We start from the raw sequence: 27,285 nt of genomic DNA, 5'->3' as shown, positions 1-27,285 counted from the left end.
GGCGACGGCAGCAACCGCAGCGGGTGGAACCATGAGCCCACGCCCGCCAGCGTAACTGCCCTGAACTGATCCGCCCCCCCTCCCAAATTGCCCCCCCCCCTAACACGTTCCACCGAAGATGCTTTATCAAGACGAATGCGCACGGTGTCGGGAGAGGGTGTCGCAGCCAGCAGGCAGCACACGAGGAAGAAGTCAGTCAATGGCGCAAATTGTGAGTCTACGTGTTACCTGGGAGTGAACGATAAACGCTGCGGGCTGTCGAGGGTCGCCACTTGCCAACGGAGTGAAACTGGTTCAATGCGATACTAACGGCTGGCGGGTGGACGCCGGAGTCGCCGGGATACGTGCCGCCCAAGAGCAACCTGGAGACACCAACGCCACTGGCGCCACATGTGCGGGAAGGGGTGAGGCAAGGAGGGCGTAACACACAGCGGTAGGAAGCAGGGACACGATCTAAACAGAGCAGGCGACAGCAGCAAGGCACATGCAGCAGCAACAGGGCTGAAGACCCGATGGAAGGGAGGAGCGGGCATTTCGTGCCAGGACGCCTAGACTAGCCTAGGGCTGTTAGGAGTTGACGTAGCACAGTCGAACAAGTACACTTTCCCTCGCTCATTAACGAGTTTTGCAGGCGTTGTAAGGGCCCCCCGGCCCGGGCCTCGGTTTCTACAAGGACAAGAATGCACGTCGTGTGCACCACCTTTTAAACACACACACACACACACACACACACACACACACACACACACACACACACACATACATACACACACACACAAGGTAAACGCTGTAGCGCATGCGGGTGCACCTCGGAGACGAGGCTGAATGCCAAACGCCCGGGTAGGGGGTTCCATATGCGGCTGAGTATACTCATTAGTCCCGCAACACTCGTCAATCAAGGTGACAACTGGGGCAACATCGACAAACACGGAGCTCGGTAACCGGCGTACGTATTTGTTGGTAACTGCGCGCGCGTGTATGGCGGAATTGTTCCGTTTGTTTTTGTTTAACACACACACACACACACACACACACACACACACACACACACACACACACACACACAAGTGGGTGGGCTTTGGGATGCGTGTTAGGACATTAGATAGCTTGCTTGCTGCACGCCGCCCTCTTCCACCGCTGCCATTTCACATGTCCGTGACACTTCTGTGCTGCCGCCCAATGCCTTTCCATTCCCATGCTTATAGGTGAGCTCGACTACGACCAGCGGGCGGGAATCTGGGAATTAGGCGTGCTGGGTAAACGTTGTTTAGCGCGCCCAGGGTGCGGAGCATGGACGCATACAGGTGCATCGCGGGGTCAGGCCGAATGGTCGCCCGTGGGGTTACAGGCTTATCGCGGGTAAGTATGACTACCTGGGTGACGGCAACCACGCGACGCTCGGTAAATTGGTAGGTATCGGTAAGTAACTCCGGCGTCGTCTGGGCGGGCTTTCGTTTCGTAATTTAACACACACACACACACACACACACACACACACACACACACACACACACACACACACACATGCAGCTACGGAGCTCGAGGGAGCAGGGTTGCTGGCTGCGGCTGCAAGCTGCGGCGAGTTGCACGAGGTGACCTAAGGCGGCGTAGGGGGAGCGGATGTGGGCACTAGGACTAAGTCGATATGAAAGCAAGGCAATTGCAGCGCCGGGCGGCGGAACTAAAACAACAGCGCGATGGCTGCACGCCTCATCCCGGTCGTATGGTATGGGGCGTGGCCGCATGGGCGATGCATGCCATGCGCGGTGGGGCACGGAGGCACCCCACGCGGCAGATTGTTTTCGGAGAGAATGGTTACAAAGGAGAAGGAAGGGGAAGGCGCAGCACCACAACGGCACACAACCTGCAAAGCGGGCAAGCAGAACACCAGGGACAACCGCACAAGCCATCGAAACCCCCAGCAGGCACCCCTCCGGGGCAAAGCAAGGGCAGGCCCCCAAAAAATGTGAAGCAACCACTCAACTCACAGAACAGAGCAAGGAACAGGCGGGGGACGGAGCAAGGAAAAAAGGAAAGAAAGCCGACCCACCTCGAGAACAGGAGACCCACCTCGAGAACGGGAAACCTCCACAGGCACAGCACACGCACATCAGCGCGCCGTCCCCCCGCACCAAAACACTGCAAGCCGGGCCCCGGGTCCCAAGCAGGCCAGGGAACACAGGCAGCAGCTACCCGACCGCCACGCCCGCACGCTGAACCAAGCGGCCGCGCGAACTGACCCAGCAACGAAGCAGTCTAAAGCGACAACACCGGAACCACAGCAGGCGCACGACCACGCGCAGTCACACACGCCTCCACCCGCAGCAAACCGGGGGACGGGCCCCACGCAAACCGGGGCACACAGGCAGCAGCCAACCGACCTCCACAACAAAGCAGACCAGCTACCGCACAGGAACAACCGCCGGCGCACGAACAAACGCAGGCGCACACGCATGAACATGCCACCAAACCAGGACAGCACACTAGAAAGGCCCCGCCCAGAGCGCCCGCACCAACTCTGCGTCCGCGCGCGCCGCGACCTTCAGCAGCTGCGGCACCAGGCCCCGCGGGCACACGGGAGGGCCACCGTCTGCCACCCATTCCCGCTCCCAGGCGCGGACGTCCCCACGGAGGGACCTCAGGATCAGAGCGCTCCCAGTGCCACGACAGCACACCGCGAACTGCTCACTCGCATCCCAAAGCGCCTGTTGCAAGACCGCCTCAAAGGTAGTGCCGGGGCTGGGGGCCTCATCGTGGTCAGCCAGCAAGGCCACGACGTCCGCCGCGGACAGGATGGTCCCGTAGTCGCACTCGCCACCACCCATATCAGGGTCCGGGCCCACGCCCACCGCCCCAGCACCACCGCCGGGCTCGCCACCACCACCGCCAGACTGGCCTCCTGCAGCAGGGAGCTGCCCGCACGCCCAGCAGCGCGGCCATCCGCTCCAGCCACCGAAGGCGCCAGCCAGGCGCCAGCCGCCGCCCAGCCGGCGGCAACAGGAAGCCAGCCCGCAGGCCAGAGCCCACGGCCCCGATGGCGCGGGTGTCCGCGCGCTTGGCGACAGGGGCCTCATCGAGGCCGTCGGCCTTCTGAGGGCTGCGCCGCCCCAAAGCCGACGAGGATCCACCAACATGGCGGCAGGCCCGCCGGCACCGCCAGGAGGCGGTGGAAGTGGTGGTGCCCCCGGGAGCGGCGGTGGCGGCGGCAGCGGCGGTGGCAGTGGAAGCAGCGGCGCTGGCGGAAGCGGCGGCGCCGGCGGAAGGGGCGGCGCGGCAGAAGCGGCGGCAGCGGTGGGAGCACAGGCGGCACAACCGCCGCCGGCAGTGGCTCGGGTACCGCCGGCGCCACGGCTGCCTTCCGCCGGCCTCGTCAAGCCTTGCCGGAGCGCGCTGGCGGCGGAGGCGAAGACGGACGCCCCGCCTGCGGCAGCTGCGCTGGTTTGTACCGGCGCTTGTGCTGAGCGGCGGCTGCGCCGCAATGACGGGTCGGGCGACGGGAGCCGCGGGGACGGCGGCGACCGCTGGGCTGTGGTGCGCCAGCGGCCGCCGCTACCACCGCGCGGCTCCGGGCCCGCCGCTGCGGGCACCGGCTCCACCTCCATGTCGTCCAGGCGCCCCTCCAGTGGCACTGGCGCCGGTACGGACGCGGCAGCGAGGCGGTGGCTGCGCCTCGAAGACGGGTCGGGCGACGACCGCCGCGGGGACGGCGGCACCCGAGGGGCAGCAGAGCGGCCGCGGCCGGGGCCTCCGCGACAGCCGCGAGGCGCCGGGCCCGCTGCGGGCGCCGTCTCCACCTCCATGTCGTCCGGCCCCGCCACCCAGGCAGATAGGTTGCAAACACTTCGCCGACAAGCAATGACATGGGACAAGTGTTCCCCGGTCACGGGAAAAGGGGCTGAGCCCCTCCACTCTCTGAGGCCGCAAGCGTCTACCTCATCTCCCAGACATAGGCGGGGTCGGTTTGTACAGGCACGGCCCGCCATGCATCCAGCCGCGTCCCGCTGTTAAGCAATTGCACAGCAAGCACAGTGTGACCAAACAGCGGCAAATCCTCTAGCCACAACACTCCTCACTGCTGCGTGCGGCCTACCACATACAGTGCTGTGCTATGCTTGCCAGCAAAGACCCTCACTAGACACCGGCCGGCCTCAACCTGCGCGCCGGCGCCGCTTCTCGGGCGGCGCCGCGCTGTCCTCCTCCACGTGGCCTTGCTCGCCCCCTCCACTACGCACATGCACGCCGCAACTGCTGGGCCAGGGCCGCTGCCGCGTGGCCCCGGCTGCTACCGCTGCTACTGCTGCTGCTGCTGCTGCTGGTGGTTGGGCCAGGCCCTCCACCACCACCGCCGTCGCCGCCACCGCGGCACAGGGCCACAGGCCACGCTCTGCCAAGCATCATCTCCATCAGCGCGAGGAAAATGAGGGAAATGCTGCTGGAGGGACCCAGGTTGCTAAGTTGCATAGCCTGGCATTTTGCCCTGGAGGTAGAGTGAGGCTTGGCCTTGAGGTATGGCTCACCCCTGCGCAAACCGGCTCGACCATGGCCATCGGCCCATCGCCAAGCCCGCCTAGTTCGACCCGTTTCGATCCCAGGCGAGCGCTGATTGCCCTTCTACTCAACTAGCAAATTGTTCCTGTACATGCGAAGGGACTGGATGGGAGCGTGGGTGGGGGGCTTGTAGATGAAAGGGCGCCGGTGTCTGTATGATAAGCTAGGAGGCTAGTACGGTGCAACAGCGGTGCAACCCGGCCTGCAAGCTCTGGCTCCGTGTCTCCAAATTTTCCCGCCATATGGGCCCCTGATCCCATGGACTGTGTGCGATGGCACGGGCCTCACAGGCACATGGCTAGCAATGCAGCGCGGACAGACCAAGCGCACCATCTTGAGCAAGCGCATCGTTTCACTTTCCGGGCTGAGCCCCCGAGCTTAGCTGTTCGCGGGGTGGCGAAGACCACCAGGAACACCCCTGTCCGCCGTTCCTGCTGTTGTTGTTGGTTACAAGGTGGTATGCATGAGCATGCGTGCTATCCTGTCCCCGTAAGTACCAGTGGCCCGGGCCGGTGGGCCCTTATAACGTTTGTGACTTTGGGTATGAGGCCAAAGGGTTGGGACACTGTGCCGTCTGCGCATCCTTTCCTATCTCGGGCTGTTGGTGAAGGCATGGTATTGCGCTTGCCGTATGACGCTGATTCCCCGCCTCCCTCGCCGTGACAGGTTGTGCGTGGTTGGTGGCTTTGTGTGTGGGCAGGATGCACGTGTGGGCAACCGTTCTAGTACCTGGACGCTTGCGCCCTGGTTAGTTCGTGCGCTGTGCGTGTGTCCTGCGGCCTGGACGTTTGCCGGCACTCCTGTGCCTAGGCTTGTGGCGTTGAGGCACAGCGGTGGGGCTCTGGCGGGTTGAGGCTTGGCTAGGACTCACTGTGCGCGGAGTCACACGGACTTTGACCGCGGGAGAGTTTGCAGCAAAGTCGGGGTTGGTGGCGTCAAGTTGGGCCCTGATAGCATGTGATGGCTCGGCGTCTTAGGGTGCTGGGACTGTCCCCTCTGTAACATCCGCATCCTTATCCCGTGCGACAAAATATTTTGCTGTGCCGGAGCCAAAACGTGGGCTGGGGCAACAGCAACCTCACCCTGCACGCTGTAACAGTGGCACATCCCGTGCGGCGGAATATTTTGCTGTGCCGGAGCCGAAACGTGGGCTGAGGGCAACTGCAACCTTACCCCGCACGCTGTAATAATGGCGCATGCCGTGCGGCGTAATATTTTGCTGCGTAATATTTTGCTGCCCTGGAGCCATGGCGTGCGCAATGGTAATGGTTCATGGTCAAGCTGTGTGTTTGTGTGGAGTTTCTGTTTCAAGATGGATGCACGGCATGAATGGGAGATTGACAGATTGCTGACACGGCCTGACACACCCCTGGCCTGACACGAACCGTGCATAGGTCGGGGGCGGAGCCCCCTGAAAAGATTATGGGGATGGAAGATCCGGCGGCAGCGTATGTTGACAAGTGTTTCCCGGTCCACAGTCTGAGGCGGATATGGATGCGGATGTTACAGAGGGGACAGTCCCAGCACCCGAAGACGCCGAGCCATCACATGCTATCAGGGCCCAACTTGACTCCACCAACCCCGACTTTGCTGCAAACCCTCCCGCGGTCAAAGTCCGTGTGACTCCGCGCACAGTGAGTCCTAGCCAAGCCTCAACCCGCCAGAGCCCCACCGCTGTGAGGCCCTAAGGCGAGAAATGGGGCATTCCCTGAGATGCATTCTCGCCGCGAAGTCATGCGCATCAGTGTGTCCGTTATTGCTGACTTCTGGGGCAGGCTGCAATCGTATGTCACCCTCGGCCTCCGCCCGAAAGCCTGGGCCGAGGTGCCTGCGCACCACCTGTTCCTCTCGCGGGGTGCGGGTGACTGTGTGCGGCTAGTGTTGCCTGATGACGTGGGCTCCCCGCCCCCCTCGCCTTAATTTGCTGATGGGTGGTGGGAGCTGTGTGCCTCTGGTGTGTGCGCCTTGGGTGACGAGTGTTGTGGAAACGAATGCACTGTACGTAGACCAGAGCGGATGGCGGAGTGGGCTTGCAGGCGGCACGAGAGTAGGCAGTCAGTAGCGCAAGTTGCGAATTCACATGTTACCTCGTAACCGACGGTAAACGCTGTGGACGGTCGCGCCCATGGCTGGCTGACGGAAAGCGGCTGCTGTATTGGGATGGCTGGGCTGGACGACGGCGGGTATGGGGCGTCGGCGTGGGCGTCGCCGGACTACGTGCCCGGCGTACCTGCGTTGACACCTCGCCGGTTTGATTGCGCTTCGTGCGCTAGTGCGATTTGCTGTACGTTGGTGGGGCTTTGGCGGGCCTTGGCTTGGCTTCGACTCACTGTGCCGCTGCCGAGACACGCTTTGCGCGAAGACCTATTGCACGGTTGTGGAAGGTCGGTAGCCAACTGGGGGGAGGGTGGTTTCCCTTCGGGCCGGAGATGGTCCCTCTTGACCTGGGTGCTGGGCACCCTTGCTTGGTCGGACTGTCCCTTCTTTGTAATATCGCAACCATTCTCGCCGCGTGGGCGGGTTGCATACGGTCCCCGAATCTCGCCAACTATCCCTGTCCCCGAATCTCGCCAACTATCCCTTTCCGGGGGGGCCGGAGGCGCGGAGCCAAACGCCAAAATCTAGGCTTTTGGGGGCCCTGGATGCCGTGGGCGAGGAAACGGTTCGGGCCAGGGACCGGGTCCCTCTCGCTAGCGGCGGCCGCGTACGGTACCCCTGGCAGATGCAAGCCCTGCCTGGTGCATAGACCGATCATCCCGATGCTGCCGCTTGACGTAGTATCAATGACAACGTTTCAGTGCAAGTGTCAAGAGATGCGCTGCCAGTACCATCGTTGGGCGGGGCAGGCCGGCGAGGGTCGGCGTGTCGCCATAGACGCACGGGCCATGTCATGGGCCACACAGGGCCACACAGGGCCACAGGCCGTGCCACAGGCGTCACTACATCTAGCTGCGCCACTATTTCCCCCCAACACACGCCAACCCACAGACCACACTGACGCACCGCTGGCTCGCTGCCACAGTGCAACCTGCATCTGCCTCCAGCTACCACAACCGCAAAGAGGCCAGGCTTTGCCAGCGAAGCGCCCCTGCGCCCCTTCCCACCTCGCCAGCACCTCACGCTTACCGCAACTGAATCAAGACGGCGATTTGATTATTTAAACACCACCCCCGTGCAGCGCCTGGAGCTCCTAACCAAGCTAAGCACAACCAGCCGGAGTTCCGACATCCGTCGACATGCGCCACATCGACTGCCGCTTTCCAGCCAGGCGCTATCTCAGCACGCGGTCGCTTTCAGTGCTACAAGTGATTTGTGGTCTATCCGCTGCGCATAGATTTTCTCCTTGCCACGCGCTCTGCGCAAGGGCCCCTCACATGACCTTCGCGCCTTTCCATCGGTTTTGCTCCATTTCTGGGCGGAAGCGACCCGCCCGAGCGTGCGCTAGGTTTTGCATGGGCTTTCAAGATTATCCGATGTGCCAGACGCGCGCCAGCGAGCGCCAAGCGACGGATTCGCGAGAGGGCGCAGATGGCACCCCGATCTCGATCGGCAAGCCGTACGACCCCGAGCCTGGACGCCTTAAATACTCAGCCCCAACCGTGTTCAGACAGTGATTTCAACAGAAGTTACTCCCACCAGTCAAAATGGCCTTCGCCCTTGCCAAGTCCTCCGCTCGCGCCGCGGTGTCTCGCCGCTCGACCGTCAAGGTCGAGGCGCGCCGCACCGTGAAGCCCGCCTCCAAGGCGTCCACCCCGGACAGGTGTGTAGCTCGCCAATGAAGTGCTCTGGGGAAGATTTGCAGGGGGAATGACAGGGCACGACTGCCGGAACTGGCCACTCCGGCATGGGGATCCTCTTTCCCTGACTTGCGCTTCCTGTCTGGTGAGCTGCCACCAGTGGCAAAGAATACAGCTCCATGTCTACAATGCGGCCTGCCGATTTCACTGTATCAAGCTCTTGACGTCTGAACCCTTTCGCGATGGCCCTTTGCTTGCAGCTTCTGGTATGGCCCTGAGCGCCCCCTGTTCCTGGGCGCCTTCACTGGCGAGCCCCCGAGCTACCTGACTGGCGAGTTCCCCGGTAAGTCTTTCTGTGTCGCGGGGTTCTGGGCGTTCGCATGCGCAACAGTGTCGCACGGTCGCTCTTGCAGCACAGTCACTACAGATAGTCCAAGTCCGACGCATGGCGATCGGGCAACTGCGATTTGCACATGCGGCAAGGGATCTCTAGCTCGGGCTGGCGAAGCCTTCAGGACATGGAGCGCTGTCCAGCAGCTGGTTGGTGATGCTCTATCCTAAATTGCCCCTCCCACACACCCTTACTTGCTTTCCAGGTGACTACGGCTGGGACACCGCCGGTCTGTCCGCTGACCCGGAGACCTTCAAGCGCTACCGCGAGCTGGAGCTGATCCACGCCCGCTGGGCCATGCTCGGCGCTCTGGGCTGCATCTTCCCCGAGCTGCTGGGCTCCTACGGCGTGCCCTTCGGCGAGGCCGTGTGGTTCAAGGCTGGTGCTCAGATCTTCCAGGAGGGCGGTCTGGACTACCTGGGCAACCCCAACCTGGTGCACGCCCAGTCCATCCTGGCCATCCTGGGCACCCAGGTGCTGCTGATGGGCGCCATTGAGGGCTACCGCGTCAACGGCGGCCCCCTGGGCGAGGGCCTGGTGAGTGCGGTTCGCTGTGAAGGGAAGCTTCCCTCAAAACACATGGGACAGTTTCGGTTTGTGTTGTCTGGTTGCGTCAGTAGCAATGCACGGTTCGTGGACGTTGTGCATGGCATCATTGCCCACCCTTGCTCCCTCCGCGTTGCAGGACAAGCTGTACCCCGGTGGCTCGTTCGACCCCCTGGGCCTGGCTGACGACCCCGACACCTTCGCTGAGCTGAAGGTGAAGGAGATCAAGAACGGCCGCCTGGCCATGTTCTCCATGTTCGGCTTCTTCGTTCAGGCCATCGTGACCGGCAAGGGCCCCCTGCAGAACCTGTGAGTAGGGATGGGGGCCTAGGGTGACATAACATGAGTCGCGGTGTGTGCAGCACGCTGCTTGCCATAAATGCCCAGCCGCGCTAACCTACGCGGATTAAACATTAATTCGAGTTGATACTTGCACTCCCATCTTAGTTTACCCGGTGATGTTATGCTCCTCGTGCCCGCTCCACAGGTCCGACCACCTGGCCAACCCCGGCACCAACAACGCCTTCGCCTACGCCACCAAGTTCACCCCCCAGTAAATGCCCTGGCGGCACAGTTTTGATGTACCAATAGGGATGCAGGTCTGAGCGGTTTATTTGGGTCGTCTTGTGTGGTCTGGTGGAGCTTGAGTTGTTTGGGAGCGGTGGGTTTTGTGTGCGGTCTGGCCGTGCAGCAGGCAAGGTCCCGACAGGCGCAGGAGCGGCTAGCTGCGCTGGGACTTGTCAACGTTTGTAAATTTTGAGAGAAGACGTGCATCCGAATCTCACCCCACGTTCCGGATGGGGAATGGATCTGGGACGAACTGACAGGACACAGGCGGGATAGCAAAAGCTGCAGCAAACCGTTAGGTACGACTGCTACACAGCAAGTGAGCGGAATAGCACCGAACTTCTAGCACCCCGGTAGTAGATAACTGAGGTAGTACCAGTTGCATGGCTAAAGTTAGGCAGAGTCAAAGTTGGGTTGTCGTCCTGTCGAGACTCCATCCGAGCGAACCGAAGAAAATGTCGAAAGCAGATCACGGTACTGTTGCACTGGCGCAGGCGCAGACCCGGCAGCCGCCGCCGCGTCCACGCCACCTCCAGAGTAGAGATGGCGTATTCGCAGCTCATGCTCAGCTGCCGACGCCACCCGCGCGCTGGGTATCCCCGCCTGACAGCGCTTGAATGCCGGCTGCTCCGCTAGCCATGCCTGCAGCCACAGCCGACGGCCTGTCTGGACTGTGCAGTGGCGGTAGCCAGCGCCAGACAGCCGGGTAAAGCAGGCGCGCTGCTGGCGGCGCCGTTCTGTTGCGGCACGCTGATGCGTGTGCTGGCGCGTGCCCCGCCACTCTCGCCTCTTGCCCTTCCACCTCCCGCCCCCCGACGCCGTCGCTGCTGTCGCTGCTGCCGCCGCTGCTGCCGCTTCCGCCGTCGCTGCAGTGGGGGCTGGGCAGGCCCAGGAGCCTGGCCATCTGGGCCACGCCAGATGTGCGCGGCTCGTGGCCGGCCACTGTAGCTGTGCGGTGAGAAGCCTGGCATTGACCCGACACAGGCCACCAGGTAGTTGCCTACGCCGGGATCAACGCCCACGATGCGCATGGTGCTAGGGTTGCCAGCTCAAAGACAGCCAGCGGATCGCCGGCCGCGACCACGCCCGGCACTGGGTTGTCCCCGGGTGCCCGGCCCGGCCCGCCACGGGGCCCACGCTGGTCACCGTCTTCGTTGCTGCTCCCTCCGCTGCTGTGTGCCCGCCTGCCGCCACGCCCGCGCGCTTGGCTGCCCGCGCGCCCGCGCGATGGGCTGCTGTGTGCCCGCCTGCCGCCACGCCCGCGCGCTCGGCTGCCCGCGCGCCCGTGCGACGGGCTGCTGTGCGCCCGCCTGCCGCCACGCCCGCGCGCTCGGCTGCCCCCGCGCCCGCGCGACGGGCTGCTGTCCGTCCCGCTGCCGCCACGCCCGCGCGCCGTTGGGCCGAAGAAAAGCGTGCAAGACCAGGGGAAAGTGTCCCCGCCATGCTGTTATCGAAGATACTGAGAAATGTAAGCTAGCGTGAATGCAATGCAAGAGTGCTCCACTACTGTATGGACCATGGTCAACCTGTAAGCACATGTCTGCACACCACCGCCGCTGAGGTAGCGTCAGCAGTTCACCATTATGCTTTGTGCTTTGAGCTCTAGATAGGAATACAAAGGTTGGCAGTCTGCAGGCGCCGGCGTGGGTATGCGGTACAGTGACCTTCACGCTGACCTTACATCCCCGAACCCTTTTCGTTCGCCCGTCAAGGCAATATTTTGCATGTCCTGCAAGTTTTGCATGTCCTGCAAGTTGCGGGCGGCACAGTCGGTCACATAAGGGTCGACGAAGGGTCGCTAACTTGTCCCACAGAGATTGTCGATAGCGTGAATGAGAGCGACACAGCTTCTGCTTCTTTGGACTGGACTTGCGACAGCCCGGATTGGGGTCGTTTGGATCTGTTTCGGTGACTTGTCCGATGTCAGCATCCGACCTTTTTGATGTCAAGGCCGCCAGAATTGCTGCAATCAGCACCGTGCTTACAACCTCACCCGCTTGCACTTACGTCGAGGCAGGCAGCCCACCGCTCGCCTTCGTTTCTTCCTTCTTGCCCATATTGAGCGCCATGGCAACTCCTTGCGTCCGCGCATCCCCTTCTGCTGGCGCTCTCCGCTCAGGTGAGCACAATGCGTCTGGATGCGTGAAGTGCGCAAGGGAGTGCGCCCAAACACGCGCCAAGAGCGAATGGCGCCTGGGAGGCCGAGCTTTGCGGCGCGCGCTGAAACGAGGACTTCCATGGGTACTTGGTTGTAACCTCTAATGGTTACTGGGTCGTTTTTGCAAAAGGGCGGACCTTGGTCGCGGACTCACGCATGTGTCGTTCGTTCGGCTTTCTGTTTTGCAGGGCGCGCTGCCCGCGCTGCGCTGCGGCCCGTGGCTGTGGCCGTGCCTCGTAAGCGCCTCGCTGCGCCGCTGTCCAGCGCCGCAACCGCGTCGGCGGTGACAGCGACTGAGCAGGCAGTCGGCGAGGTCGCGATCGCAAACGGGGTGCACATCCTCACCGCCGACACGTACCACGGCTTCCTGGAGAAGAATGCTGAGAAGCTTGTGGTTACGGACTTCTATGCCGTCTGGTGAGCACCACTCGTGACGATTGCAACAAAAGGGTTTGCCATGTTGTATAGTGCGGGGGCGTTACATCGGCGCGCGCGAGAAAGTAGCATCGGCTGCAAGAATAGGAGTCGACGCAGCCCGCTCTGCTGCTCAACCTGTCTCCTGCATTCAGGTGCGGCCCCTGTAAGGTCATTGCGCCGGAGATCGAGCGCCTGGCTAATGAGATGGACGCAAGCCAGGTTGTGTTTGCCAAGATGGACTGCGGTGAGTCCACGGCGGGAGCGTGCTAAGCTTGAGGAACATCTAGCCCTAGACGTGGGTGCCTGCCGTTGCTTGGGCGGCTACACACACACATGCCATCCTGCTGCTACAAAGCAGCTCGCGCTTCTCCCCGTGCCCGGCTACTGCTCTCAGGTGCCACCAACGAGTCCAAGAAGCTGGCCATGGCCCTAAACATCAAGGCGCTGCCCACCTTCCACCTCTACCGCAACAGCAAGCAGATTGACAGCATGACAGGCGCCAAGGTGTGGCCGCCAGTCGCCCTGTTGTAGGCTCGATCTTGTGATGCCGCAGGGCAGGGGCGGGTCTGGCCTCTAAAGCGGGGACTGCGCGCTGTCCAATCCCCATAAATGCAGTGCCAGCAATCCTTCTGCACACCAACTACCCTACTGTGTCCTGCCCTCAGCTCAGATCCCCGTGTTGCCTCATCCCCTCCCCCTCGCTGCCCTCCCCTACCCCCCGTCCCCTGCTTCAGATCAAGGCGCTGACCGACCTGATCGGCAAGCACCTCTAAACGCGCCCCCATCCGGCAGCGGGTGAGCCGGTCGCATCATGGTGCCTGCGATTTTTGGCCGCGGCTGGCGTTCCCTTTCTTCGGGTTGGTTGTAGTAGCACGACTACCTAATGCGCATGAACACAGCACACCACAGCAACACAGCACGCTGCGCGGCAACATGCCAGCCGAAAAAGGAGAGAAGAGAACAAGAGCGGTTTTGGTATTTCAACTTCTGTTTGTTTCGTGCCGAAAGGATTACGCGAGCGGCAGGTGTAAATCGGCAATGCACCTGGAGGAGGGACGGCAGTTTTGATGAGAAGCAAACGTCGGTGGATGAAGCCGTTTGGTGCGGGTTTTGCGGGACCTAGTCTATGGAGCCTCTGGAGCATGCCGGTTAAGGGCTCGACATGGCTTGGTCAGAGATGCACAGGGGAAGAATTGGGGCATGGTGATAGTATCGTTGTGTAGAGGCGCACCAAGATGGCTGCAGGCAATTATCAAGTTGTTGCAGTGCTGCAGAGGTTCGCCTGCATACACGTGGTGAACGTGATAGGTAGTGTGTGGTTTGCGGTGTGATGTGTGTGTGTGAACCTCTCCTTGTTGAGGTGTGGTGGGTGCACGGAATCCCTGTTGCAGGCCAGCCATATCCAGCTGGTCCAACACTGCCGGAAGAAGGCGGGTCATTGAGAGTCGCATAGCATATTATTTCGTTTAGGTGGATGTCGTGCCTCACGTGCGTGCCAATAGCGCCGCATGGGCATCGGTCATCGGGTCATTGGTGAGCAAGGGGGTGTTGGGCACAGGAGTTGTGGCCGCCGCTGGGTGCTGGACAAGGAGCGCCCACCGCATGGCGAAAGACTTGGCGGTGGGCGTTTGTCCCAGACCTTCTTTCCTGGTATACGCGCGTGCGGTATTACACACGGACACGGCAGGACTGCGTTGCGTGTTGGGTGATACCAGGCTCGTGTACCAATACACACAATTGTATACTTGGGCTGGGGATGAATGGGTCCCGGGCTGGTGGCTGCGTTGCGTTGATTGAGGCGGTGCGGTAGGAGGTCCGATGCGCGGCAGAGGAGTTGCCAAGTTGTCCCTAGTTTGGTCGAGACGGCAGAGGCGGCAGGGCGGAGTGCGCTGACTGACATGGCAACACATGGGCCGGCACGGCTTGAGCGGTTGCCATGCGCGATAAATAAAGGACCCAATAAAGCCATCCATGCTATTGATGAAGCCGGCTTGGGACTGTAATAGTTTGTTCCGCGTGCCACGGGCTGGCCCCGCTTCCTGCCACCAGAGCACGCCACCTCAGCTACATGCACCGATGCACGCACTTACGGTTGACGGCCATGACGGCCACCTGCGGCCCCAGGCTGAGGCTGTGCCTCGCATGTGCCTCTCACACGCAGCAGTTGTTAGTTACAGTTGCCCCCCGGGTGCGACATGCCCCCACGGTATTAGGGCCACGTAGAATGTCCGTTTACACACGTACGGGCGCGACAGACAGGATCAACCTTTCCTCCATACTCTGCACACACACGCTGCAGCACACACTCCCAATCACAGCAGTCATGGCTGCAGAACGCGTGTGCTACTTATAGCGCTGAGGCGCAACATGTGTTTGGGTGAGCACGCGCCGCCGTGAAGCGACCCGTAGCTAGTCACGCCACGGCCAACAGCTCACTGCTGCAAGACAGACATCAAGAACTTGACCCACAAGCATGCCCTCTCCTGCACCGCACCCCTTCCGCATCCAGTCCTGCGCACCCTGACACCGCACGCGCCCCAGCCCAGTTGTGCTCCTGCTTCACCCTCAGCGTCCCCCCGGACCCTCGCTCCGCGCCCCAACGCCTGCCTCCTGCCCTCTGCCTCCTGTCCTTATCATGTGGCGCTGAACAGCAGCAGGCTGGCGGCCATGACCGCCATGCCCACCACCAGGCCGCGGGTGGTGAAGCGGTTGGCGGGGTCGTAGCGCAGGGCCGTGGGCAGCAGCTCCACCGCGGCAATGTACACCATCATGCCGGCAACCAGCGCGAACATGACGCCGTACCTGCAAGCGGGGGGCGGCGAAGGCGGGCGGAGGTGGAGGTGGAGGTGTGGTTAGGTTAGGGGGAAAGGCACCGTGTGCAGCAGACGGATAGACAGCGGGACTGCTCGCGGGGACAGCGGCTGCCGCTCCTCTACAGCTGCCACGATACCCTAAGATGCTCACTATTTTGCCCAGAGCCTTGCCCAAAGTCCCGGTCCCGCTCCCCTAGGTCCGAGCCCCTACAGCCCGCACTGCGCTCACATGAGGGGGTCTGAGTCGCGACCGCGCAGGATCAGCCAGCCCTGCGGCCCGGAGCATGTACACACGGGAGGAAGAACTTCAGGGCGCAGGCACAGATGCGGGCGGGCCTCAAAGCTCCCTCCAGTTCATGCCGCACGACGCGCTCAAGCCCAAGCTGGTCCTGTCACTGTCGTGATGACTCACCAGCAGTCCGGCCAGCGGCTCAGAGAGGCCGCAAACCACAGACCACAGGAAGCCTGCGCACCAGGCGGCAGCAGCGGCAAATGACGGCGGCGGGGGGTTGCGCCGGTGGTCCAGGCGAGCAGGGTAAACACGGAATGCGGTGCTTGGTGTGCTGCGGAACCTGCTGCCGCGTGAGCATTGCCGCCCAGTCCTTGCTTTCCGCGCCCCCCCCCCGCCCCCCCCCCCTTCTACCCACCCTTCCACTTGGAGCCGGTGGCGAAGTAGATGGGCATGGCCACCACAATGCCCTCCGGGATGTTGTGCAGCTGCAGGGCACACATAACAGGTGGGAGAGGGGAGGGCAGGAGGATTAATCAGACAAGGAAGCAGTGGGGCCGCGGACAAGGAATCGGATACGGTAGAACCAAAACATTTGGCACAAGATGGCCGGGCTGCCCAGCCACAAACCAATCACCTGCCACCTGCCATCCGCTGATCGCTAACGCCCCTGCCAACCCCACCTAAGGCGCCCCTGCACTCACTGCGATGGCGACCGCAATGGCCACTCCGGCGGTGGGGTCTGCCAGGGTGCCCACAAAGGTGGCCAGGCCCTCAGGAAAGTTGTGGATGCCCACTGCCAGACCGCTCAGTAGGCCAAGATGAGTCAGCTGGTTATGGGAAGATGTCAGCGTCTCGGAGGCAGCGCCGCCGCCACCCGGGGGGCTGCCGGCTGAGGCCTCGGGGTCGCGAGTGAGGTCAGAGGGCGGAGTGGCGGCCGCAGCAACGGCGCCATGGCTGGAGCTGCTGCCGCAGACGCACATGGGCAGGCCGTGGCTGCGCCTGTGCAGGTGGCTGCTGTGGGTGTGGCCATGGGCATGGGAGTGGTCGCGTGGGTCGTCTGCCGCCACCAGCACCGCCACCACCTCGCGCTCCAGGTCAGTGCCAGCGGGGCCAGCCAGGGTGATGCCGGTGCCGGCGCTGCCAGCCTCCACGTCAGCGGGCGCGGGAGCGGTGAGTCCCAGCACTGTGACTGGCGCGTCGGAGGGGGCGGGGGCCATGCAGCTGGGGCCGTGAGTGCTGCTGCTGGTGCTGCAGGCATCGGTGCCGACGCGTGCATCCGCAGTAGCAATGGCAGGGGCGGTCAGGTGCTGTGAGCAAGGGGCTGCAGGCAGTGCGGACTGCTGGCGGCTGGGCGGGGTAGTGTCGTCGTCCTGCAAGCGGGGAGCAGCACACAGAGCCACACACACGAGGCGGCGTGGTTGGCAGTGGGGGTGGGGAGGCTACGACACCCCTCCCACGAGGTCAACAGCTTTTGCCGCAGCGCCCACCCACCTGCTTGCCAACGTCCACACCCGCTGCAGCGCCGCGCCATCCCCAGCCGCCACCCCGCAGCCATAGGCCGGCAGGGCAGCATCCGCCGCAGGTGCCTCCTCCTCCGCCGCCGCCTCCGCCCGCCCGCCGCTTCCTGGCTGCCTGGCTGGCTGCAGCCAGGTGCAGCAGGCCGTGCGCGAGCTGATTGAGGCACCAGGTGACGGCCATGCCGCCAAAGAACAGCAGCGTGGCGTAGCGGTAGGCGCCTGGTTGGGGGTGGAGACAGCGCGGAAGGGTGGGTTGACGTGACATCATATATAAAATACACATTAAATACGAAGACACGCGCACGGGGTGTCCATGTTAGCTAACGCCGTGCTGACCTGGGATCAACCCTAGAGCCCCCAACCCGCCTCGCTGGAGCCTGTGTAGCCTCCGGGTGCGCAGCCTCACTACCCCTGACGCCGGCTCGCCCGCGCGCGCACCGCAGCCCCCACCCACCATCACCACCACCACCACCACCAGCACCAGCACCAGCACCAGCACCACCACCATCACCATCACCATCACCACCACCATCACCACCACCATCACCACCACCACCACATCATACACTTACGCTTCCTACCCCATCAAGCAGCAGTGCCCCGCTGCCCCATAATGCCCCGCCGCCCACTCACTCTTGTCACTGTATCCTGCGTCCATGAACCCCTTAATGGACTTGGTGGTGAAGATCTCCACAAATGACACATACCTGTGTGTGTGTGTGTGTGCGTGTGTGTGTGTGTGTGTGTGTGTGTGTGTGTGTGTGTGTGTGTGTGTGTGCGCGCGTGTGTGTGTGTGTGTGCGTGTGTTAGGGGCAGGCCCAGCCTAATAAAAGGAGTAGGAGCAGGGCAGCTGGCGAGCCAACCTGCCATGGCGTGGGCCGGTCCATTACGGGAGCATGACTGCAACGCAGTATGCTAGCGCACAAGTGTGGACGGGGCACTATTTCTCAGTGCAGGCAGTCTGGCAGAACCCAGCGCATCCGCCCTTGCAGGCAGGCACCCGCGGCAAAGACCATTCCAGACCCATTATGTACATCATGCGCTGACCGCTGCCTAACCACTTTGGGAACTTACAATCTAATGGCCCCTTGGCCCCTTCCCCCTCCCCGCCTCCCGCCCCTCCGCGCGCCCGCGCACGACTCGGCCACTCACAGCATGACGCCTGCCGACACGCCCAGTGCCGCCGCCAGGATGCGTGTGTCAGACACCTTGACGCAGAAGGCGATGGCGGCTCCCAGGCAGGTGCACAGGCCTGAGGAGGGAGGGGAGTGCAGTCGGGCAGAGGGAGGCAAGGGGCGCACTGAGGCGAGGGGCCAGGACCATGGCCGCAACAGCGCAGTAGCCAACTGGCACGCAGCCGAGCAGAACTGGAGATGTAGGCAACCTGCCATGCTGTGCTGTTTAACTTGATCATTGCATCATGTGCTTGGAGTATTAGGTAGGCAGGTGCGAGATGCAAGGGGACGAGCGCGCGGAAGCCAGTGATGGTCCATGCAGTCTCCGCGCGGTTTGGACCCCCGCCTCGCCTCACCAGCGGCAATCACCAGCCCAAAGGCCAGCGCCACATCTCCGCTAGACGCCATCCCCCGCCGCGAGAGGAACAAACTCGGCGCAGAGCCGAGCAAAAACTCTCACTGGCGGGAGGGCGGCGCGAAGCTTTACGGAGCTTGAGTGCTGCTGTTTGTTTAAGGATATATACGTTTGCCTATCGATGGGTTCCTGCGCTGAGAGGTGTATTCGCAATCGAGTCGAATCGCACTTTCACACCAATGATCCCAACCTGTCCCAACCCAGGCTGAGCTGGGCAGCTGGCTCGAGCTGGCACGGGGCGATGAACCTGAAAGCGGTGGAGAGAGCAAAGAGCAGGCCGCGTACAGTAACCAGTCACCGGCTCAAAAGCGACCGAAGTGCCACCTCGGCCACGCCAAGCCTTGCGCCAAGCCCCCGCCTTGCCACCAGCCCTTACCTGTCTGCTTTTGCGCAACCTCCCTCGCCCCAATTGGCGGTATACAGCACTACATGACAATGGGACCCGCACACGCTGGGAGGGGCATCCCCGGTACATACGGGTTCATAACAGGAAACGCAAGCTGGAAACAGGCACGGAAACAGGCACTGTGCCCCGTCAACTACCAGCGGCCCAGCTTTACGGCCAGCCTCTAGTTGTTCGCCTGGCCGCCTCTTGCACAGCTCTGACGCCTCGGCAAACGGGTTCCAGCATGTGGCCGGTCCGTGAGCCCGGCATGTCGGCGGCGCCGCGGCATCCACAATTCAACCCACAGCCTGAAGTAACAACAGCAGCAGTTGTTAGTAATTGTTTGCTCCCCGGTTGCCTTTGTGCTGTGCTGCATAGCCAACGCTCCTCCTTATCCCCTCAAAGACGGCCGAGAACTAAAACGGCTTGACGCAATTGCGCGGCTGTGGCGCTGTGCCTCTGCCACTCTGTGCAGCAGTGTGCGGACACTGCGGAGAGCACAGTTACCACAGTAGCACCTTGGCTGCACTAGCGCCTCCCCTGACCCAGCGAAGGATACGGACCTCAGTGGCCCGGACTCCGGAAACCGTGCTAGCCAGGTTCAGCAGCACGGGAAGACCTTGCGGGGCAGATTGAACTACTATAAGGTGTCTTGTACTTGAGGCCGCCAACACCATGGACGCTCATAGCGCCAGCGCATTAGCACTGCCACTGTGCATCCCCATTCAACCAAACCTGCCTGGGCCTCAACTGGGCTTGGGAGCCCCCCTGCCGCACAACAACTGTCATCCTGTCATCATCATCGTTTGTCTGTACGCCGACATGTCCCAATTTGTGCCCGCTTCGAGACACGCAGTCTCTGCGCGGGCATATGTACACTGGTTCCAGCAAGTCCCGTGCTCTGTCCCGTCATGCATCATGTGCCCGGCCACCGTGCATGGGCCTTGCTTCAGGCCCATCGCAGCTCCTATGGTGGACCGGCAGGGGCAGCCTAATGATGGCACCAACGCCCGTCCTACCAAGTCAGACCACAAGCAGCATGAAGACACCCGTTCACGTCCTCCTCGTGCCCCCTCTGCTGCGTAACGAAGGCCTGCTGCAACGCCACTACCGGCAGCTCCTATTCCCCGCCTACATCCGGAATCCACCCACGCACCCGGTAAGCGCCCGATAGGCGACCCCGCTCACACCAGCGGCCGGCCCTGCTGGAAGGGCACGGACATGCGCGCCTTGCTGGCGCCCCCAATGGGCCCACGCGCGCTGCCCAACGGCCCGCCCAGCTTGTTGCCGCCGGCACCCTCATCCTCGGCGTCCTCGCCCGGCGCCAGGCCCTCGCCGCGCACGGTGGTGCGGCTGAAGGGCGCCGTGCCACGCTCCAGCGCCGCCATCTCGAACTCATCCTGTGCAGAGGGAAGGGCGCAAGCGGACAGGTGTGAGCGACAGTGCGCACAAAAAGAGTAACGTGCACTGTAAGTGAAGATTGCCCGTGTGAACAATTTCTGCAAGCACCCCCATTTTCACCCGCTTTGCCAAGCACCAGTACTGATGTACTCCTAGCCGCTTATCTCGGCACGCACCTGCTCGAAGAAGTGTCCGCAGGGTCCGCAGCACAGCGGCACCTCCTGGTCCATGACGCGGAAGTACTGCTTGGGGATGACGGGGTTGGGCCAGGTGCGCACCATGACCTCGGCCGTCTTGAGCCGCCGCAGCATGGCCCGGTCCACGCGGATGGTGGTGTTGGGCACCATCATCTGGGCCGCGAAGGCGTCGTCCATGCGGTCGATCTCGTTCTGGTCCAGCCGCAGCATGTTGCCGCCCACCTCCGCCGCCTTGGCCTGCCGCTCCGCCTTGCGCTCGCGCCGCGCCGCCTCCATGCCCGCGTCCTCGCCCAGCAGGCGGCCCGCCTCCTCGTCGTCCACGCCCGGCTCCAGCTCAAACTCCACCACGGGCAGGTGCTCGAAGGTGACGAAGGAGCGGATGAAGGGCGCGCCGCAGTTGATGCAGTAGTCGCCCTGCGTGTTGAGCAGCGGGTTGGTGGTGGAGCAGCGCCAGCACACCGGTAGCAGGTCCTCCTTGTCTGAGAAAGGCCTGTGACAGAGGGGCAGGGCAAGCAGGAGCGGTGGGCAACTTGAGCGCTGGTACGGTCGGTACTGCAGGGCCCCCTGCCGCCTCATCCCCCAACCCCGCCTTGCCCTGTGCTTGCCCCCAACCAGGCTACTTCCCCTCCGGCCCAGGCCCTGCACTCACTTGGAGCGGATGACCACGGATGCCAGGTCCACCTCCGCCTGCCAGGCCGCCGGCAGCACCAGCGTCTGCAGCTTGTTGTACGCGAAGCGCGCCAGCTTGAAGGCGCCCGCCTCGACAGCCTGGGTGCAGGGCAAGATCGACGGCAAGGGATTTCAGTCAATTGACAATTCAGGGAGAACACAGGCAGATGCTCGGGCCCACCCTCGGCTTGCCCCGCCCCACGCTCCACCATGAGCCCCTGCATCCTGCCTGCACCTGTCCGTCCTCACCTGCTTGGCCAGCACGTACACCACGTTGACCACGCTGACGCCCAGCGGCACCTCGCGCGGCGGCAGCAGGCGCATGAGCAGGAAGCGCGAGGCGTTGAAGAGCGTGTCGGGGTGCGTGGTGCGGAAGGGCGAGTGCACGGACTTGTGCACCACTTCGTAGGCGTAGTACACCTCGGCGCGGTCGTACAGCTCCGTGAAGCGCTCCAGCGCGGAGCGGTCCGAGGGCGCCATGTTGGAGGGCGGGTTCTTGATGCTCTGTGGGGACACGGCGGGCGCAGGTCCGAAGGGATGGGTGTGTTGTTTGATGAGGCGGGAGAGGAACGGACAGCGCGGACGGGTAACCTCATGAGCACCGGGCATGCGCGGGTGCCTCCCTCTACCTCCCTACTGTAGCGCCTCACCCACCTTGAGCGCCTCCATGGCCAGCTGATAGTAGTAGAAGGCGGCGTCCGCGTACCGCGTCTCTACCACCGCGTTGGCGCACAACTGCTCCAGGATGCGGGTGGCCAGGCTGGGAAAGCCGCCCTCCTGGTACGCCAGCCGCGCCTCATCGAAGCGGTCCTGGTTGCTGAGCCACTTGGCGTAGGGCAGGTACACGTCCTGCCGGCACTCGGGGTGCGCGTGCAGCAGCAGGAAGGCGTCATCCCACTTCTCAGCCTCCACGTACAGCGTGATCAGGCCCTGCGGGGACGATTTGCGGCAGGGCAGGTGGGTAGCACCAAGGCATTAGTCAGTGACCCGGCTGAACATTCGGCGGTCGGTGCGCGTTCATACCCGTTGATTGCGCCCCCAGCGCCCACCTTGGTGTCGTCCATTTTGAGCAGCGTCTCCTTGGCGTACGCAAAGTGCGGCGCGCGGCGGAAGTGGCCGGCGCACATGCCCAGGCAGCGCGCGTCCGTCTTGTCCAGCTGTCGCACCACACCAATGAGCTTGTCCCACCACTGGTGCTTGGCCAGGATGGCAATGGCGCGGTCGTACTTCTTGGCCTGTAGAGGTGCGTGCGGGTTAAGCGTCACGAAGGGAACAAAGGTGAGGGAGATAGACTCGATCGGCCTACAACCCAACATACTCGAGAAGGGCTCCACTGTCCCATGAATTCCATCCCTTTGCCAGTCCCCCCAGCTGCCGCACCTTAATGTACATCTCCGCTGCGGCGTCGTAGTTTTTGACCTCCTCGCTCCACTCCGCCTGGCGGTTGATGAGCTCCTGCACGCTGCGCTGGTCGCCGCGCCCACTGGCCGCGAACTCCTCCGCCCACTTCTTGGCCTCATCGAACTGGCGCAGGTCAGAGAACATCTCCATGGCTCGGTCCACGGCGCCCGCCTGCGTGAACAGGCGCGCCGCCTCCTGGTAGCGGCCCTGGAAGGCCATGATCTCCGCCAGCAGCAGCTGCTCGCTGGTGCCGGCCTTGCGGCCCGCCTCGGTGCGGTTGACCAGCTCCACGAAGCGCACGTCGCGGATGCGGATGAAGGCCTTGCGCGCCACCTCCAGGTTCAGCGCCTGCAGCGCCTCCAGCGCCAGCTGCTTCCAGTCGGCCTCGGTGACGCCCAGGCACGCCACGCGGTAGGCGGACTCGAAGTCCTTGCGCTCCAGGTAGCGGTACATGGAGGCGGACTGCGGCACGTCGATGGTCTGCATGGACACGTAGTGCAGGCAGAAGATCTTGCTGCCCTTGAAGCCCACCACGAAGCCCTGCAGCTTCTGCTGGTGCAGCGGGAAGTCGCCGGTCTTGATGGACAGCATGCCGTTGCCGCTGTAGCAGAACATGTCCTCGAACTCGCTGTTCCAGGCCACGCTGTTGGCATTGCTCTCCTCGAACACCAGCTCCTTGGTGATCAGATTGTACACCAGCACCTTGGCGTTCTCGTCCACCACCGCCAGCTTGTTGCGGCTGGCCGACAGGTCCAGGCAGCGCACCGAGGCGGTGTGCTTGATGAGCGGGATGGGGAAGGGGTTGTCCACAAAGATTTTGAGGATGGCGCCGCTCTTGAGGCCCACCAGCAGGCCCTCGCGGCGGGGTGGCCCGCCCACCACCTTGATGTAGCGGATGACGCTGTCCAGCACCCACTCGCGCTCCTTGACGCCGTCGAAGTTGTACAGCTGCAGCTTCTTCTCCTGCAAGGCGGCAAATAAGAACAGGGCGGGGGCACATGAGCATGCGCGCCAATGCGAGGCTGGCAGCAACAGCGCATTCAATCAACCAGATCTTCCAAGCACGCGGCCGTGCATTCGACCGTCACGACGCCGCACCTGACACAGGATGACGTGGTGGCTGGTGACCACCAGCAGGTTGCAGTCCAGCTTCTGCTGGATCTTGGTGGCGGACTGGTAGTGCATGTCGAAGTCGTCGGCGTTGGCCAGCTCGTAGATAACCACCTTGTTCTGCAGCTGTACCGCCAGCTTGTCCTTGTACACCGCGATCTTCTTCACGTAGTCCTTGCACTTGATGCGGACCTGCATGGGGATGTGGGGGCACACAGCATTGACACAGGTAAGCGCCGACCCAGTGCGAGGGCGTACCATGATGGGACCTCCCTTCAGGCTGCACCCAGCGGTAGCGAAGTAGGAGCCAACCAACCAGGCGCATGAGCAGCCGCACCTTCTGCTCGGTGATGAGGTGCTGGATGATGACGTCCGTCATCTGGTCGCGGTAGGCGTACCGGTCCTGGTATAGGCCGTGCACTGTGGAGAAGATAAGCTGGAACATGGCGATGCCGCCGCCCTCCGTGCCCACCGCCACGAAGTTGTGCTTGGGCCGCGGCCGCACCGCCCACACCCAGCTGTCGCGGTCCGCAATCTTGGTCAGGTACGTGCCGTCGCGCGTGTACAGGTGCACCGTCCTGCACACGTGAGTGTTTGTGTGACACAGGTGATCCGGTGGTGTCAGCATGTACGGGTGTGTGGGCATATGAAGCACAGTGTCGTGATGAGCCGCCCCGGTCGCCTGCACCACACCACTTATAATTGTTGCGTTCGCCGTCCGCACAACAGACTATCTTACTTGTCCGTGCCACTGACGGTGATGTACTCGCCGCTGCTGAAGTAGGAAACGCACAGCGGGTCGAACGCCAGCTCGCGGTCCTTGCTCTTCTGCTGACCGCTCATCATGTAGAACTTGAGCACGCCGTCAAAGCAACCCGCGCACAGCACGTTGGTCTCCTGCAGCAAAGCAATGCACGGCCGTCAGATCCGCCCGCTGAGCTGCCATTCTGCAAACTTAGCCCTTCGCTGCATTTCCATGCTGCTACACCGCTTTCCCACCCTCACTGCTTGCGCTGATGTTGCCCCGACCCTACGCTCGTACCCTCAGCAGCTTGGGGAATGCCCAATTGCAACCGCAATGCGCCCTCCTGCGCCATTCACGTGCGGCCGGTCCTCCCCGAGGACAGCCCCAATCGCCCTCCACACAGACACACAGACACACACACACACACACACACACACACACATACACACACACACACACACACACACACACACACACACACACACAGACACACACACACACGCACGCACACGCACCACGGGGTTCCAGCAGATGCTCCACACCGGCGACGGCCCCGTCTCAATGCGGTGCTTCTCGCTGCCGCCCTTGTCGCGAATGCTGATCACACCGTCAAAGCAGCCCAGCGCCAGGTAGGCGCCGTCCGCAGTCCACGAGATGGAGCAGATGCGCGAGGCCACCTGTGCATGTGGTTGTAGCATGATTCCCAGCGGTAAGGGTCCCAAGGAATGCAGCGAGGTGCAGAGTGCGGCAGGTACACAGGCTCATGCGAGCTGAGCATCGCACTCAAGGCAAACTCGGGTACACCAGCGCGGCCACTACTGCCACAGACGGTCTGGCCGTGACTGCCCGAGACCGCGCAGACAGCTCTGCGGGTACGCCCCCACTGGTGGGGGGGCTGCTGCTCCGTCAATTCCCGTCTCTACGCGAGCTGGCATGCTGCGCCCAGACACGGCGCCTCCGTCAATTCCCGTCTCTACGCGAGCTGGCTCTGCGCCCAGACACGGCGCCTCCACGCTGAGCTTGTGCTCCGGCCAAGGATGGGGCCAGAGGTTGAGGGCCCTCTCCATGTGTGGCTGGTAAATTCCGCCCCACCAGCGAGTCGCGGCAAAGCGCTGTTCCGCCCCAATGCCGCACTCTGCCGTTTCCAGGCTGTCCTGAGCCGCCTGCCCCAAGCCCCTGCACCTCAAACTGTATCCCCAGCTCATTCCCCGCTCGCACTGTGACAAGCAGATGCCACAGCTCTAAGTGCCACACCTTGTGCTTCGCCACAGACTTCTGCTCCGGTGACCACAGGCCCACATCCGAGCCGGTGGCACTGGCCAGCTGCTGGGTGACTGGGTTGTAAGACAGGCACTGAATCGCATCGTTGTGCGTATATTTCAGAATGCCCTCCGCCTGTTTGTGTGATAAGAGGCCCGGAAGCAGGTTCAGACTCAGCATACACATCCACACGCGCACTGAGTCTAGGCAACACCGCACGCGGGAGCCCAGCTGCCTCCCTGACCCCCAGGCCCCCCACCCCCACCCCCACCTTCTGGTTCCACTCACCTTGCTTGTCCAGATGATGACCGTCTTATCCGCGCCTCCCGATGCAAAGCGCTTTCCGTTCTGGGCATACGCGACGCAGTAAATCGAGTCCTGCAGTGCCCAGAGACCCGGTTATTCGCTTTACGTACAGCTCAAATATGTGATGGGTGGACATGACAGGCCACTGACCTTGTGGCCCTTCAACGCGTGCAGAAGGTCGCCATCCGCAGCATCGTAGACCAGCACACGGTTCCCAATGCCCGCAACAACTTGCGAGCCATCTGCAATTGTAATAGGGTATGAAGCCGTGGTCAACATCCCGTTCCCAGCAAGGTCGGTCGCGTTGACGGTCCGGCATGTTGGCTTTTCCTCCGCACCTGGCTTAAAGCAGAGGTCGTAGCAGACGTTGCGTACGCCGTCCTTTTCGGGCTGCGATCAAGCGGCAGGCTTAGGGTCAGCCGAGGCCGGCTCTGGGCCGCGCGAAGGCAACATGGCCTTCGCAGTGGAACTACCCGCCCAGACTTACAGGTGTCTCCTGCCAAGCAACGACGGTCCGCATGGCTTTCGACTATGCGCCTCTACTGCCTCGTGCTCATACTCGTTTCGAAACAGGCAGTTTGCTTTCCTCAAACTGTCGAGGACTCCTGTAAGGGCTCCTGTATGTATACACAGCAATGCTACGTACAGTATATGCAGCAATGAAGTAAGCAGCACGCTCGCGCGGTCTTCTTGTCTATTTGCGGGTGCTTCTTCACAAGTGCTGCGTGTCGGCACAACAGGCAGACTTCACTAAGCAACAGATGTATTGGTTAAATTGGTTGAGTCAATCGCTCATGTCCAGCGCCAGACCGGAGTTTGCATGTGCATATTGGTGGCACGAAACCACCCCCAGCCTGCGCGTCCCAGACAGACTGACCCCCCCCCCCCGGGACCCTTTCCTTGGCCATCCTGCGCAGCACAACACTTGTCAGTAAGTTCCGTTTTGCGGGATCAATTGCATAACCAGGCTCGACAGAGGCCTGCCGATGCAATGACGGCGGATGGTTGACTGATGTCGAGCGAGCCGAAAGTGGCCTAGGTAGCTTAATGACGAGTGTTGCGGAACTAATGCGTACGCAGACCAGAGCGGAAGGCGGAGTGGGCTTGCAGGCGGCACGAGAGTAGGCAGTCAGTAGCGCAAGTTGCGAATTCACATGTTACCTCGTAACCGACGGTAAAAGCTGTGGCCGGTCGCGCCCATGGCTGGCTGACGGAAGGCGGCTGCTGTGCCGCCAAAGTGATCCGTGTGCTCCTCCTGCTGAAGCTGATGGGCTTCGAGCGGCCGACCAAGCTGC

General features: G+C 62.5%; 6 protein-coding genes across 6 annotated transcripts; 3 read left to right on the top strand and 3 right to left on the bottom strand.

The window, feature by feature from the left end:
• Positions 1 to 1,803: 1,803 nt before the first annotated feature.
• CHLRE_01g067647v5 (uncharacterized protein) lies at positions 1,804 to 3,829 on the bottom strand. The gene is made up of 2 exons (XM_043059082.1): positions 3,422 to 3,829; positions 1,804 to 2,899 (listed from the first exon to the last, which is right to left on the bottom strand). The coding sequence occupies exons 1-2, from the start codon at positions 3,798 to 3,800 to the stop codon at positions 2,484 to 2,486; spliced, it is 795 nt and encodes a 264-aa protein (XP_042928995.1). The 5' UTR covers positions 3,801 to 3,829; the 3' UTR covers positions 1,804 to 2,483.
• CHLRE_01g067282v5 (uncharacterized protein) lies at positions 3,040 to 7,051 on the top strand. The gene is made up of 2 exons (XM_043059081.1): positions 3,040 to 3,637; positions 4,593 to 7,051. The coding sequence occupies exons 1-2, from the start codon at positions 3,133 to 3,135 to the stop codon at positions 4,601 to 4,603; spliced, it is 516 nt and encodes a 171-aa protein (XP_042928996.1). The 5' UTR covers positions 3,040 to 3,132; the 3' UTR covers positions 4,604 to 7,051.
• Positions 7,052 to 8,167: 1,116 nt separating this feature from the next.
• CHLRE_01g066917v5 (uncharacterized protein) lies at positions 8,168 to 9,990 on the top strand. The gene is made up of 5 exons (XM_043059080.1): positions 8,168 to 8,308; positions 8,546 to 8,628; positions 8,882 to 9,213; positions 9,362 to 9,531; positions 9,710 to 9,990. The coding sequence occupies exons 1-5, from the start codon at positions 8,193 to 8,195 to the stop codon at positions 9,777 to 9,779; spliced, it is 771 nt and encodes a 256-aa protein (XP_042928994.1). The 5' UTR covers positions 8,168 to 8,192; the 3' UTR covers positions 9,780 to 9,990.
• Positions 9,991 to 11,309: 1,319 nt separating this feature from the next.
• On the top strand, positions 11,310 to 14,379 carry CHLRE_01g066552v5 (uncharacterized protein). Its single transcript, XM_001700190.2, has 5 exons — positions 11,310 to 11,908; positions 12,136 to 12,364; positions 12,517 to 12,608; positions 12,759 to 12,868; positions 13,099 to 14,379. The coding sequence occupies exons 1-5, from the start codon at positions 11,857 to 11,859 to the stop codon at positions 13,135 to 13,137; spliced, it is 522 nt and encodes a 173-aa protein (XP_001700242.1). The 5' UTR covers positions 11,310 to 11,856; the 3' UTR covers positions 13,138 to 14,379.
• A 144-nt stretch (positions 14,380 to 14,523) lies between these two features.
• Positions 14,524 to 18,639, bottom strand: CHLRE_01g066187v5 (uncharacterized protein). The gene is made up of 9 exons (XM_043059079.1): positions 18,458 to 18,639; positions 18,079 to 18,178; positions 17,560 to 17,633; positions 16,901 to 17,145; positions 16,111 to 16,779; positions 15,825 to 15,894; positions 15,590 to 15,642; positions 15,407 to 15,447; positions 14,524 to 15,166 (listed from the first exon to the last, which is right to left on the bottom strand). Exons 1-9 carry the CDS (start codon positions 18,507 to 18,509, stop codon positions 14,998 to 15,000), a joined length of 1,473 nt encoding a protein of 490 aa, XP_042928993.1. The 5' UTR covers positions 18,510 to 18,639; the 3' UTR covers positions 14,524 to 14,997.
• Positions 18,640 to 18,817: 178 nt separating this feature from the next.
• Positions 18,818 to 26,739, bottom strand: CHLRE_01g065822v5 (uncharacterized protein). The gene is made up of 16 exons (XM_043059078.1): positions 26,478 to 26,739; positions 26,329 to 26,380; positions 26,141 to 26,232; positions 25,973 to 26,062; positions 25,679 to 25,819; positions 24,940 to 25,101; positions 24,419 to 24,576; positions 24,017 to 24,257; positions 23,668 to 23,871; positions 22,549 to 23,532; positions 22,218 to 22,403; positions 21,823 to 22,098; positions 21,418 to 21,672; positions 21,149 to 21,267; positions 20,479 to 20,989; positions 18,818 to 20,301 (listed from the first exon to the last, which is right to left on the bottom strand). Exons 1-16 carry the CDS (start codon positions 26,508 to 26,510, stop codon positions 20,086 to 20,088), a joined length of 3,720 nt encoding a protein of 1,239 aa, XP_042928992.1. The 5' UTR covers positions 26,511 to 26,739; the 3' UTR covers positions 18,818 to 20,085.
• Positions 26,740 to 27,285: the final 546 nt, after the last annotated feature.

This window comes from Chlamydomonas reinhardtii, chromosome 1 (genome assembly GCF_000002595.2).
Source record: "Chlamydomonas reinhardtii strain CC-503 cw92 mt+ chromosome 1, whole genome shotgun sequence".
Classification (NCBI taxonomy): domain Eukaryota; kingdom Viridiplantae; phylum Chlorophyta; class Chlorophyceae; order Chlamydomonadales; family Chlamydomonadaceae; genus Chlamydomonas; species Chlamydomonas reinhardtii.
The sequence above is the reverse complement of the archived record's forward strand: the minus strand, read 5'-3'. Positions and strand labels throughout refer to the sequence as shown.